The 13651-nt window shown below is 37.6% G+C and overlaps 1 protein-coding gene across 1 annotated transcript in view; it reads left to right on the forward strand.

The window, feature by feature from the left end:
- LOC118738195 (mucin-5AC) overlaps positions 1-13651 on the forward strand; it is a 162215-nt gene that overhangs the window by 116910 nt on the left and 31654 nt on the right. Inside the window, exons 2-3 of the mRNA XM_036469118.1 lie at positions 9181-9335; positions 9466-9702. Coding sequence (XP_036325011.1) covers positions 9181-9335; positions 9466-9702 — 392 coding nt within the window. The remainder of the gene's footprint in view (positions 1-9180; positions 9336-9465; positions 9703-13651) is intronic.

The raw sequence follows: 13651 nt of genomic DNA on the forward strand, positions 1-13651 counted from the left end.
TATGCTTTATGTGTTACACATCAAGTTTTTTTATTGAATAAAATATTAATTCTTTCCAGAGTTCATTGTTTTCCTATATCATTACTTATAGAAAATGTTTGCGTGTATACTTATATATTTATATGTAGGTAAAAAAATTTAGCTACCATTTTTAGCCACAACGACGATTTTTAGCTCTTTTTTAACCCTTTTTTAGCCTGAATTTAGCTACCGCTAAAAATGTTTCGCGGCAACACTGGTTAAGAGCTTAATTACTCAATATTTCTAATTATACAATTATTTCTAAGCAAAACTAGAGCGAATACTAAGTCGCGGCGGAATTGGAATACGTTTAAAATTTTAGTCAACAGCTATTAAGGACTCCATATTTTGGAGTTGCAACGCTGTGCGGTGCAATCGCAGCTTGTCACTCACGTAACTGTTGACAGTTTAAATTTAGAAAAAGTTGGGGACTTTAGTAACCAGCTCATAAAATAGTTAATATTGGCTTTTATTCACAGTTGCCAATAATTTCTATTTTCTACGGTGTAAAGTCTTCTCTGGACGTACAAAAATCACACTTTGTTGTAAGTTTCTTATCCAACCTGTTCTAGGTTCTGTGGACACGGAACGGTAATTTTTAGCGCCTTGGAACTTGCACATTGTTAGACTAAAATTGAATGGGCTATAAAACTGCGTACTCAAAAAAATTCTAACACTTCTGACAAAAGAGTTTGAAAAACTGGAAGAGAAGGATCTGTATTTTAATTGAAAATTCTTAAAAATTAATAATTAAACATAAGTGGGAAACAATATCACGTTGAACTGCGGGTGCTATAGATTTGGGCAATACTGTATCTCGGGAGCCAGTTCGAAAACGCCCTATCTCAGACAACTTTTCAAAAACACCCTACTTCAGAATTTGATTGAAGAACTCCCAGCTTCGAAATTTGATTGAAGAACGCCCCATCTCGGCTGCCGATTTAAAAACGCCCATTTTCAATCATTTTCAATGTATTTTCGTTGGAGATAGGGCGTTTTTGAACCGAATTCTGAGATAAGGCGTTCTTCAACCTAATTCTCAGATAGGGTATTTTTCAATAAAATTCTGAAGTAGGGCGTTCTTGAAAAGTTTTCTGAGGTAGGACGTTTTCGACCTGGCTGCCGAGATAGTTCATCGATATGAAAAAAGCGAAATCCCCCTTGTGATTCAAATCTAAAGGAGAGCAAATTAGATGTAACGAAGAGTATTTCCCGTCAGAAAATGAGACGGACACGACTACTGATTGATAAAGGCCGAAAAATGTGCGATTATCGTTCGTCAAAATGAGACAAGTTTGTACAAACACAGCATTCTTCGAGGCGATCTTCAAACAATCAGCTGGCCTATTTTCTTTTATATCAGATATCCATGTGCACTTTGTTTTACCAACTTCGATTTTTCGGTTTTTCTTCCTTTAAATCTCTCAAATAACTTAGGTACTGTGCGTCTGCAACGGCGAATATTGCCGACGAAGAAACGATATGACCTGTAAAGTACAACGACTACGCTGACTTGACCGTGTGGTACGAATTGACGAAAGACGCTACAGTACCTTAAGTATTCAATGCGGTGTCCGCTGGTGCTAGTAGAGGAATACAAATACTTCCACAGTCAAGGAAAAAGCCAAGTGGAAAATCGGCTGCCGCAATTTATTTGACACGGATAGAATACATGAAAAATACTCCCTACGGGCAATTGTAATAAAGCTTCGGGTGCTTCGGGGATCTAGCATAAGACGTTCGACATTCAGGCAGGTTCTGCTATTCACTTCCGAGTGAATTCAAAGCGAATTTGATTGAAATTCACTCGGAAGCGAATCGCAGAACCAGCCTGATTGTCATTCCAATTATACAAGTGAAATCTAAGACATATACAATTCCTTTAATAATGCTGAATTTTCTGGCAGGGTGTTTGGTACCGACTTGTACGTACATATTTTATATTTGCCAAAGGTCCGATACAGTATTTATGAAATTGTTTATTTCCAAGAATTGCTTCTGCCTCCAGAGTTATGTCAAAAGATTATGGAACATAACTTAACTTCCGGCTCTCTCTTGAAACTTCTGTTCAATGGGTGTTGCTTATAATTCATACGTGAACGTACTCTTTACCCCCATTCAGCTTAAGGTGTATTTGCATGTGTACATGCCACTTTTTACATATGGAAATGCCAACATATCGTGTAAAGGCAAATTAGATTTGTTTCTGTACAAAGCACATGCACGTACATACGAAATAGAAATGTTTCTATTTTCATCTGACACACAGATAGAATCATCTGAGTTTAGTTTATTTCGTTTTCAAAGAACGTATTTTTAAATAGTTAAATAAAGACTGTGAATTTGACAGACATACGCAATTACATATGTATTGAAAAAATCACATTTACAGATGCAAATACATATCGTGTAAGAACACCTTTATATGACTGACAGTATCACGTTATTTTCTTTCGTATGGTTTTCGATCCGTCAGCGGATGTTACGATTCTTAGATTTAGAGAATATTAGAGAATATGCCTAGGCACAGCACACACTTGCCTACTCTTTGTGTATGTATATTGCTTGCTGATATATGTATTCTTGTATCTGCGCTCATGCTTACACTTTTATTGATTTTCGCTTCAGTATAAAGTATTCGGGTGTTGATTTTCCTGTTTTGTTGGTTGGTTGGATGGTTGGTTTGTTACACGCGCTGTTCTTGTTATTGCCCTTTTTATCCACAATTTAGCAACATATCAAAATACAAATAGAAAGAAGGGCTGTTGTGGTACTCCTGTATTTTGTTTTAGGATTAATGTTTTTTTCTGCTTCAAATTGTTACTTGTGTTGTTTTCATCTGCTACTTTATATTCGTGTATTGTTTTTATGCGCACTCAACGTTTATTTCACATTTATTTTTTTTTTTGTTGATTTCCTTTATTCTGCAATGATTATTTTTGCCACAATTCATCCTCTTGCTTTTGCTCGATATATGCAGAAACATATGCACGTATGTATGCAATGTATGTAGATTAGGGTGATCCTTAAATGTAGGAAGGAAATTTTTACATCCGATTTCCTAGGCCGCAACCCCTACGTCGATGCTACTATTGTCGAAGATATCACATATAAATTTTCGTCCCGATTGGAGCCGGTTAAGGCGTGTCGCATAGGGGTCAATGTTCCAATTACGCTATGAAAATTACTTAACCGACTCCAATCGTGACCAAAATTTATACGTTATATCTTCGTCAATGGTAGTATCGATTTTGGGTATTAGATGAAAAAGGGAAATAAATTAGCAACAAGAGTTTCAGGGGTGGTGTGTGCAAAGTTCAGTGGTTAACACCTCTGACTTTGCACATCGATGATGCGGGCTCTTTCCTTGCTTAAGTCTAGAAAAATAAGTCTGATGAGGAGATGTCCGTTTGCGGCATGCCTTAACCGCCTCAGATCGGTACTAAAAATTGATATGTGATATCTTCGACTATAGTAGCATCGACGTAGGCGTTGAGATAGAGATGTACCTCATCCTGACGTTTTTCCAAGTTGTACCGCGGGTCCCGTGGGTTTCGAAATCTATCAGTAAGAAAAATTCACATGTCTTTCAAATTAATTTTAAGTAATAACAAAGATAATCGGCCCTATGCTGAATATCCTCTTCGTCGACGATGGTCAGCGTATCAGTAACATGGCTGACGATGGCCGTATCGTCACTTTTACTGACGATGGCCATATTCAGCATAGGGCCGAATGAAAGATCTGTCATCGGGGTTTTTTTTTGCTTTGCCGTTCGATTTCGTCTCAATAAAACATAAAAAAGTGCGTATTTCATACAAATAATTAAGGAAAGTTTTCTGAATTTGCGTCGGTTGCGCGTTTTATCGAGAATGTCGGGAAAGGATTTTGGTTCCGTTTCGCCCGCAACATTTTTAAAGACCTTCCCGATACCGCCCATCCCGGTCATTTTGAAATCAGTGCCTTGGATCCCGCGCGTCGCGATACCCCTCACCAAACTCTAGGCTGAGGTTTAGGAAAGCTGATGTAAAAATGCGCTTAATACATTTAAGGACCACCCTATTATGCAGAGGCTAAGATACAAAAGGCACTTTTAGCTGTATCCTTTTTAACGCATTCGCACGGCGGCCACAGCCTCCAAGCATATAGTAGCAACAACATCAGTAGAAATACATATAACGCGCTCACCAAAACTCCAATAGAGTTCGTGCAAATCGACAAGTTACAACTACGACGGTGAAGACGATGATCCCAGCGCAATCCGAGTGGCCTATCATCCTGCCATTCTTCCACAGCAACACAAAGAGAAAACATCAGAAAATGTGAACCTTACGTACATACATATCTACCTACACATAGGTACGTTAGAGAGCTTGACTGCCGACTTGCTTCAACCGGCTGTCTGTTTGGCTGTCTGACTGTTTGGCTGCCAAGGCAAGCGTCGCAAGCAAAATGTTGATACTGACGCAGATGCTGTTATTGATGCTATAACAACCATCATGCATAGTTGGTAGCACTCGGTGGCTGCTGGCGAGGACACTGATGGCCGTGGCGGCGGCGTTGGTGGTGTTGGCTGCTTTGTTGGTAGTTGCAGTGGATTCCACTCCACTGCTATTATAACAACGTGACAAACGCTGCTACCCTACAAAATTGAATAGCATCGAAGTAGGTAGTATGCCGGGCTAGAGACATTGGTGGAGCAACCTATTAACTAAACCTTATGGGCAAAAGGCTAAGGAAACAATGCACTCAAAAGCAGGAGCAAATCAAAATGAAGCAGACCGGCTTGTAGGTGCAAACGTATACACCCACTCGGATATTGCTGAATTTTACTTTCGATACATGATGCTGCATATTTGCTTCTTCGTTGCCCGCAGAGTATATCAACTAAATCAACGAAACAAGCTAAAATGATGTTTTGCATGCGACTGACTGACGGCTGCTACGTCTTTTGATATTTCAAATTTTATAAGTTTACGCAGCCCGTTCGGCTGTGGAAGAATAGATGGCTGCTGTGAGAGCCGTAAGCGTGAAGGATGATAAAATTGTTGCGCAAGTTTTGGGGTGGCGTATGGAAATAACAACGTTCATACTGACAGCTATAAGTATGTATGTGCCTGTAAGTTTATGCCACCACCGAAAGTAGACACCAACAACTACAGCACCATTTGCAGTCTGCCCTCTTCATTATTGATCGCACCAATTCAGCTTTTCCCGCACTGCCGTGCAAGTTGCGAGCCGTTTTTGTGACAATGCGTCGATGCAAAACAATGCGTTTATATTTTATAAGCGGGGAGCTGTGTATGGAATAAGCATTTTCATATGTATACCACTCTGCCAATCTTCCTCCTGCTACTTTTAGACAAACATAAAGATGTAGTATAGTATTCTCAGTCGATTGCAAAGGCAGGGATGTTTAGTTTTTGTATTATTTTGTCAGATATGGTAGATTTTTCTACTGAGTGATTTTTTTGAGGTTAGGATTTTCATGCATTAGTATTTGACAGATCACGTGGGATTTCAGACATGGTGTCAAAGAGAAAGATGCTCAGTATGCTTTGACATTTCATCATGAATAGACTTACTAACGAGCAACGCTTGCAAATCATTGAATTTTATTACCAAAATCAGTTGGCAGAAAATCCGCTTTTTTATCGACAAATTTTGTTCAGCGATGAGGCTCATTTCTGGTTGAATGGCTTCGTAAATAAGCAAAATTGCCGCATTTGGAGTGAAGAGCAACCAGAAGCCGTTCAAGAACTGCCCATGCATCCCGAAAAATGCACTGTTTGGTGTGGTTTGTACGCTGGTGGAATCATTGGACCGTATTTTTTCAAAGATGCTGTTGGACGCAACGTTACGGTGAATGGCGATCGCTATCGTTCGATGCTAACAAACTTTTTGTTGCCAAAAATGGAAGAACTGAACTTGGTTGACATGTGGTTTCAACAAGATGGCGCTACATGCCACACAGCTCGCGATTCTATGGCCATTTTGAGGGAAAACTTCGGAGAACAATTCATCTCAAGAAATGGACCGGTAAGTTGGCCACCAAGATCATGCGATTTGACGCCTTTAGACTATTTTTTGTGGGGCTACGTCAAGTCTAAAGTCTACAGAAATAAGCCAGCAACTATTCCAGCTTTGGAAGACAACATTTCCGAAGAAATTCGGGCTATTCCGGCCGAAATGCTCGAAAAAGTTGCCCAAAATTGGACTTTCCGAATGGACCACCTAAGACGCAGCCGCGGTCAACATTTAAATGAAATTATCTTCAAAAAGTAAATGTCATGGACCAATCTAACGTTTCAAATAAAGAACCGATGAGATTTTGCAAATTTTATGCGTTTTTTTTAAAAAAAAAGGTATCAAGCTCTTAAAAAATCACCCGTTATTTTCTTTTACGAATCCTTTATATTTTATTTTTGTTTGCAAGTTAAATTTGAAATTTCTTTAGTATGTCTATATTTTTCAGTGTTGTCTTCGGTTCTCCCTTTTTGCATAATTGGATTATTTACATAAACTGCTGTTGGCTATTGTGCGCAGATGCCTACAAATAAGTTTGTATGTACACACTTGTTTTTTGTGGTCTTTTTTTTTGGGTTTCGTTCGATTGAAGATTTACCACAACACAATGAGGAGAACCGTCGCTTAGGATGATGGCAAGCGCAAAGGGAATAGCATTTACTGTCGATTATTCACGGTTGTCAGTTTCAGTTGAGTATTTTTCGTGGAAGTTCATTACTACGCATTATACAAAGGAGTTTTTGGTTTATAAATGGAAATAGTTGACATATTGCCCTCGAAATGTTCAGATGTGTGTACATACTTTTTTTTGTTGCCTTTGTATTATAACATTAACACAATTTATTTCGAAATTGATTTCTTTTTGAATTGAATTTTGAAAAAGATAATCACTCTAGCAGTACTTCTATCTTTTCCTTGTATATACAGTATCGGTCATATCTATAGCACGCCATTTCAAAGTGATATTGTGTGCAACTTATGTTTATTTATTTTTAAGAATTTCCAATTAAAATACAGTTCTTTCTCTAACAAACCCCATATAAACCCAAGTTTAACAATTGGTAGAAAACTTCAAAAAAGTGCAACAAATTTTCACCTAAGTTTCAAACTTTTTTCTCGGAAGTGTTAGAATTTTTTTGAGTACACAGTTTTTTAGCCCCTGCAATTTTAGTCTGATAATGTGCAAATTTCAATTGGCTACGAATTGCCGTTAATTTTTTAGAATTTTTTTTTGTCGCATTGGCTTCCATATAATGAATAAACTCAATTTATTTGTATATGGATGAAAACCGCAACACCTTTGGCGAAAAAAATTCTAAAAAATCAACGGTAACTTTTAGCCACTTGAAACTTGTACATTATCAGACTAAAATTGAAGGGGCTAAAAAACTGTGTACTCAAAAAAATTCTAACACTTCCGAGAAAAAAGTTTGAAACTTAGGTGAAAATTTGTTGCACTTTTTTGAAGTTTTCTACAAATTGTTAAACTTGGGTTTATATGGGGTTTGTTAGATAAAGAACTGTATTTTAATTGAAAATTCTCAAAAATAAACAAATAAACATAAGTTGCACACAATATCGCTTCGAAATGGCATGCTATAGATATGACCGATACTGTATATCTTCTACATGAATCACTTTACGTGTCTACAAACCTGACAGCCCACTTCGGCAATAGGCCAGTATTCCCGCTAGAAGCTTTTATGTTCCGCTCATTAAACGAAGGCCATAATAATCGCTAGTCTCTAAAGTGGATCTTGTAAGCTGCTCGCGGCTCCCCAAGTCTTAGAATATGTATATCCTTTTCTAACGCGATCGTACGCTTTAGCATTTTCCGAGACCCCACTTTGCTGTGGAAAAAAGCTAAGTCCGAATTTGAATGCTCTCATCCCTTACGATTGTTCTATATCGAAAAATATATCCCTGTTTTTTATTTCGAAATCGCTTTAAGCGCTCAAAGTTTTCCATGTATGTATGCACTTATGTATATATGTATGTATTTTATATGGGAAAAATTTCGTAAAAATGGTTTATAATCCTTGAAAATCGATATTTTCGGTCGAAAAACTCGGTTTCCCTTAAGGAGACGTAACGATTTTTATGGGTACTCCATTGCATTTTATAGCGTTTTTGGGGACCCATAAAAAAATCCGATCGAAAAATATCGATTTTCAAGAATGCCTTACCTTACCTACGCAAAATTTTTTTTTTTTCATATAAAATACATGGAAGACTTTAAGCGCTTTGAGCGACCGCTAAATATTTTTGTATTCCAAAATAAAAAAAGCAGGGGTATGTTTCTTCGGTATAGAATAATCTAATATTTTTATGATGACTTAATAAAGCGAAAATTAAGTTTTATCAATTGTTGTAATTAGATTTTATTACAAAAAAGTGTATCTAATACAAATGACTGGACAATACAGGTTCGGTTAGATTTCGCTTGTTGTTGCTGTAACAGCATTAAAATTCCCCAAATAGTTTTAGTTTATGGCCAGATATACTAGATATGGGTCATTCCGGTCTCCGGTGATATCGTTTCAAGAATACCTTTCCTTGCCAGGTAGTCTGCCATACAGTTTCTCGCGATTTCGCTGTGGTCTGGAACCCAGATCACGCAATTGGGAAGAAGGTAAGACATGCCCTGTGCAACCCTTCGTTGCGTTACGGCCCTGATAGCAGCTTGACTAACAGAATTTACTTATGCTTACGTCCCCAATTGACGCTGCCCTCAAGTTTCGATCCAACCGTGCTACAGTTCTAAATCATACCTTTTATCTGGATAGAGAAAAAAACACAAGGAGCAATTCCGGTGGTTCCATATAGAGTAATTTCCCTCTTTACTTTTTTATCTTTTTCGAAGAACCGTTTTTTTCTATTTTCCGCAATATACTTCCTTTCAATCTTGACGAAAAAAGTATTATTGTGGGTACTTCATGCATATCTAAAAATTACAACATTCACATAAAGCTTTTATTGTAATTTTAAAAATGTAAAATATGTCGATTATCTTGGTCGTAAATTATATTTAAGCAGAATGTCTTATACATTTAATTTTATTATGTATTTACATATTACTTTGTAGATTAAATCAAACTTTATAACCTTTAATTTTTCCGTACCCTTTTCCAGGAATATTGTCTCCTCCGGGTCCGTTTCTAACGCCCAGTCCGTCGCCATCAATATCAGCTAGTCCGCGTTTGCAACCGTCACCTTCATTGTCACCATTTCCGCAGGATGTTCTACTCGTAGCGGGTAATACAATCACAAACGCCACACACGATCAGGTACATATCTGCAAATGATATCCCTTGAGTATCAAAAAAAAAAAAAAAAAAACAACATTAAAATACAAACATAGTGCTAAACATAAAATAGAAGCGTTCTGTTAATTTTTTATAAATTTTTTACTTGAAGGAACGTAAAGCTACCACACCGGGACGAAGACAATCGTTACATCAATTCACTAATGGCAGTCCCAACGCCGGTACTGTTGTATTCCAGCCAAGTCCATCGCAGTCACCAGCGGCAGCGACCAGTGTTATCGGTGTGACAGCCGGTGTTGGCGGTGCGGCGATAGCAACAACAACACCTACAGCCGGCAATGAATTCAACACAACACTTGTTGGATCTAATAATATACAATTAAATAAGGTAAGCCAAAAGTATTAGTAAACGAAGTTCAAATTGTAAAAACAAAAATGAATTGCATATTATTATTATAAATGCAAAATTCCCTGTTCGGTTTTTTTTTTTTTTAATATGAATGTACAAATTTTGTCGAGCATGCATTATATAGAAGAAAATACGAAGCACCGTAAAATAATTTCAAAACTCAATGCTATTTTGTAGCACTTGCACTTTATTATACTAAATTTTAATGGGCTACAAAACTACATACCTGAAAATTTTCTAAAAATATTATTAACTGATGCACTGTATTTCATTAGGATAGCACACCCTTTTGTTGACATGTGTTTTAAATTTGTATAACATTTTAAAATCGGATTCACACGTAGAGTATGCTTAACTTTTATCAAAAATTAATTAATACTAAACAAACAAAAGGACCAAATGTGTCTGCTAATCTAATGACTAGGATATCCTTTAATCTCAGAGATTTACTCCAAATCAAATTGATTAAATGGGTCTTTTGCATTTAGGTAAAATAGCAATATAGTGCCGACAAATTAGACACAAATATAAATACACACAGTTTACAATTATTCACATAAGCAAATTAAATATCAGAAGGCCTCACCAACTTCTTGTATTTTTATCTCCCTTTTATTAGCTCGGGATGTAGCTATGTAATATTGATGGGCAGAGGTGCAGAGATTTCTATTCTCAAGTTACATACCTGAGGGTCAATTCCCGTTCTGCGTTATCGTGAAGTGATAAAAATAACGCCTTTACACCGCATTTATTTTGGGTGTTAATTTTATACTTTTCACTTCACGATAACGCAGAACGGGAATTGACCCTCTGATGACAGTACGAATGGAAATTATAATAGCGAGGTTTTAGTTTTTTAAACTATAATTTTATTCTCTTAAGCGATAAGTGTTCTCATGAGAATAGATTGACAAAGTTGTAGATCAGTGATGTCGTCCATTGACCAATATCTTTCAGCCGGATAGCTCCGCAACTCTACTTCGGTTAGATGTAATACATACATGTAGCGTATCGATGGCTGAGTGGAAGATCGACCTACCTCGGCAGCCAGTTCGAAAACGCTCTATCTCAAAAAACTTTTCAAGAGCGCCCTATTTCAGAATTTAATTGAAAAATACCCTATATCAAAATTCGGTTCAAAAATTGCCCTATCTCACTTCAAAATGTATTGAAAATATGCTCATATAGGGCGTTTTTGAAACGAATTCTGAAATAGGGCATTCTTGAAAAGTTTTTTGAGATAGAGCGTTTTCGAACTGGCTGCCGAGATAGGTCGATCTTCCACTCAGCCATCGGTATGCAGTCACCCTTAGAACCTATTCAGGCCTTAGGTCTCATAGGGAGTGGACCACAAGCTTTGTGGTCCCCTGTAAATCAAGCCATATGACATCGCCCGCGTCCAAGGCCACTAGCTCACCACAGCAACAGTCAAACTCCGCACGCACCCGTCCCCCACCACTTTACCACCCGCTTCAATTCGCGTTTGAAGTCTAACCAGAAGCTCTTGGTTGCCCACACAGTTTGCTCCGTGTATCAAAACAGAGCATACCGGAATGTGGCATCAGTCAAATATAACTTATGGTGGTGCCACTTCCGCAGATTACCGCGCCCCCTGTTGCAGAGCAACACAGCCGCAGACATAAACGCAAGTATTGTAGCCATCCACCAACTGGCAGCAACAAACACTGTGGTAAGCGCAACAATACCAAGGTAGACCACTCCACACTTCTCTCACTCCGCACATCGCGAGCAGCCTTCTAAGGCATACGAAACTTCTACAACTAAACAGCAACGGACTTCAGAGCAAGATCGAAGAGATAACTGTCTTTATGAGTCGGTACGTAATATTTATAGTTGCAATCCAAAAAACTGAACATTGTTGAATTTTCTAATCCGATTTCGTAACAAAATTGTGAGTACCCTGGTTTGTAGTCTATTAAATTGTAGTGTAATAAAATGCAAGTTTCAAGTTACTGAAAAATTGCGTTGATTTTTTGAATGTTGTCGAGCGTACCTTAATAAAAAAAAAACTGTGTGACACTGTCGACAAAAAGAATGGCCAAAAATCAACGCGATTTTTCAGTAACTTAAAACTTGCACTTTATTATTCTAAAATTTAATGGGCTACAAAACGTCGTACTAACAATTTTTCTACATGGGAATTATATATGTAATTGCATACGGGGCGGAAATTTTTTTTGATCGAGTGTTATCTACTGCAAAGAAAATAAATGTCCTTTACTCCTGAAATTGTGTGAACTTGCGGCTAATTTTTACGGCATAATTTAACTAAGTGCGTTCACTTTCTAGTCTAGAGTAAAACACAAAAGTATTTACAAATAATAAATATTAAGTATAATAAATAAGTATTTACAAGTAATAAATATTTAACTAAATTTTGTTAAAAGGCAATGAGTCTTACCAGATTGATTAGCATCCACCACTAGTATTATAAATTTTAACTTATAACGGCCAGGCGATGTTGAGCATGAAATATTTAACATATAAATATATAACCCGTGTCACAATGCAAAGCACAACAACAGCACATAACGCCATAAACACTCGAATAACTGGTGGCCTTAACCGCAACCACCCCTGTCAGAGAACAGTCCTAATAGCGTTGAATCTGTCAAAGGCTTTTGACACCGTTTTTCGTTCCACGCTACTAGGACGGTGGTCGAGGAATTATTTGAATGGTTAGCAGTCGTCAGTAATATTTTAAGATCAAATCTCAAAACCTAGAAGTATTAAACAAGGGGTTTGCGAAGGGTGGTCTCCTCTACCCCTACTGTTTAACTTCAATATCTCGAAGTTCCCTCTGCCACCGGAGGGAATTTAATTTCTGTAATCTCATACGCTGACGACTGTTCGATATCGGTGTCTGGGAATGGAATTGATGAGCTCTGCACAAAAGTAAACTTTCACGCTTCTTCACAGCAAGGAGCCTAACCTTCTTCCCAGCGAAATCAACGGTGACAGTCTTCACCACCTGGACAAAGGAGGTCAGGTTTGAACTAGACATTCATGTCGATGGCACACCATTTGCGATGGTGAACAACCCGAAAATTTTGTGGTTACCTTTGATAGCCCGCTTTTCTTCTCCGTGCACACAACCGCGATTGTCAATAAAGTACAGAGCTGCAACAAGGCCCTCAAGTCGCTCGCTGGCAGCACCTGGCAATTGCCAGGCCGGTTATGGACCGTGCTGCGTCTGTTTAGTCGCCGGGACGAAGCTACAAACTTGTCACCTGTCCAGACTCGACCCTGAGATCCACAGTGAGTGTCCGGGGATGTGAAGGCTCCCCCCACTGCACCAAACACCTCTACATACATACTTTGTGTCAAGCTTATTTCACTAAAGGTACGCACAAGCCGGTACAGAAACACACCTGACATACTACATACAGTCAGTCAATAAAGTTTAGGTGCAGCGAATTTTTTACGATACGGGCAACTATTTTTTAAATATTTTGTTTTTCGCTAATTTATATAAAATTATATAATAAAGTGCAAGTATGAGGAAGCTAGGACTTACCATTTATTTTTGGGATATTTTTTTTTTGTTGAAGGTGTCGCACATTAATTCCATATAAAAAATTATCAAACATTATTTTATATGGAGAAAATGAGCGACAAATTCAACAAAAAATAAAATTGCTAAATATCGATGGTAAGTCCTAGCTACCTCAATCTTGCACTTTGTTACACTTAAATTGAATGGGTTAAAAAACTGCATATTCAACTTTTTTCTAGAGAGCGTGAATAAAAAGTGCAATATTTGAATGAAATTTTGCTGAATTTTCTTTAATTTTGCACAAGGTTTGGAACTCTGATTTTTGGAATTTTTGTTGTGGAATTAACCATATTTTTATAAAAAAAATTATCGAAAAAAAATATTAAAAAATAGCTGCCCGTATTGTAAAAA

This window comes from Rhagoletis pomonella, unplaced genomic scaffold (assembly GCF_013731165.1).
Source record: "Rhagoletis pomonella isolate Grant_MI unplaced genomic scaffold, Rhpom_1.0 Rhpom_scaffold_00004, whole genome shotgun sequence".
NCBI classification, from domain to species: Eukaryota; Metazoa; Arthropoda; class Insecta; order Diptera; family Tephritidae; genus Rhagoletis; species Rhagoletis pomonella.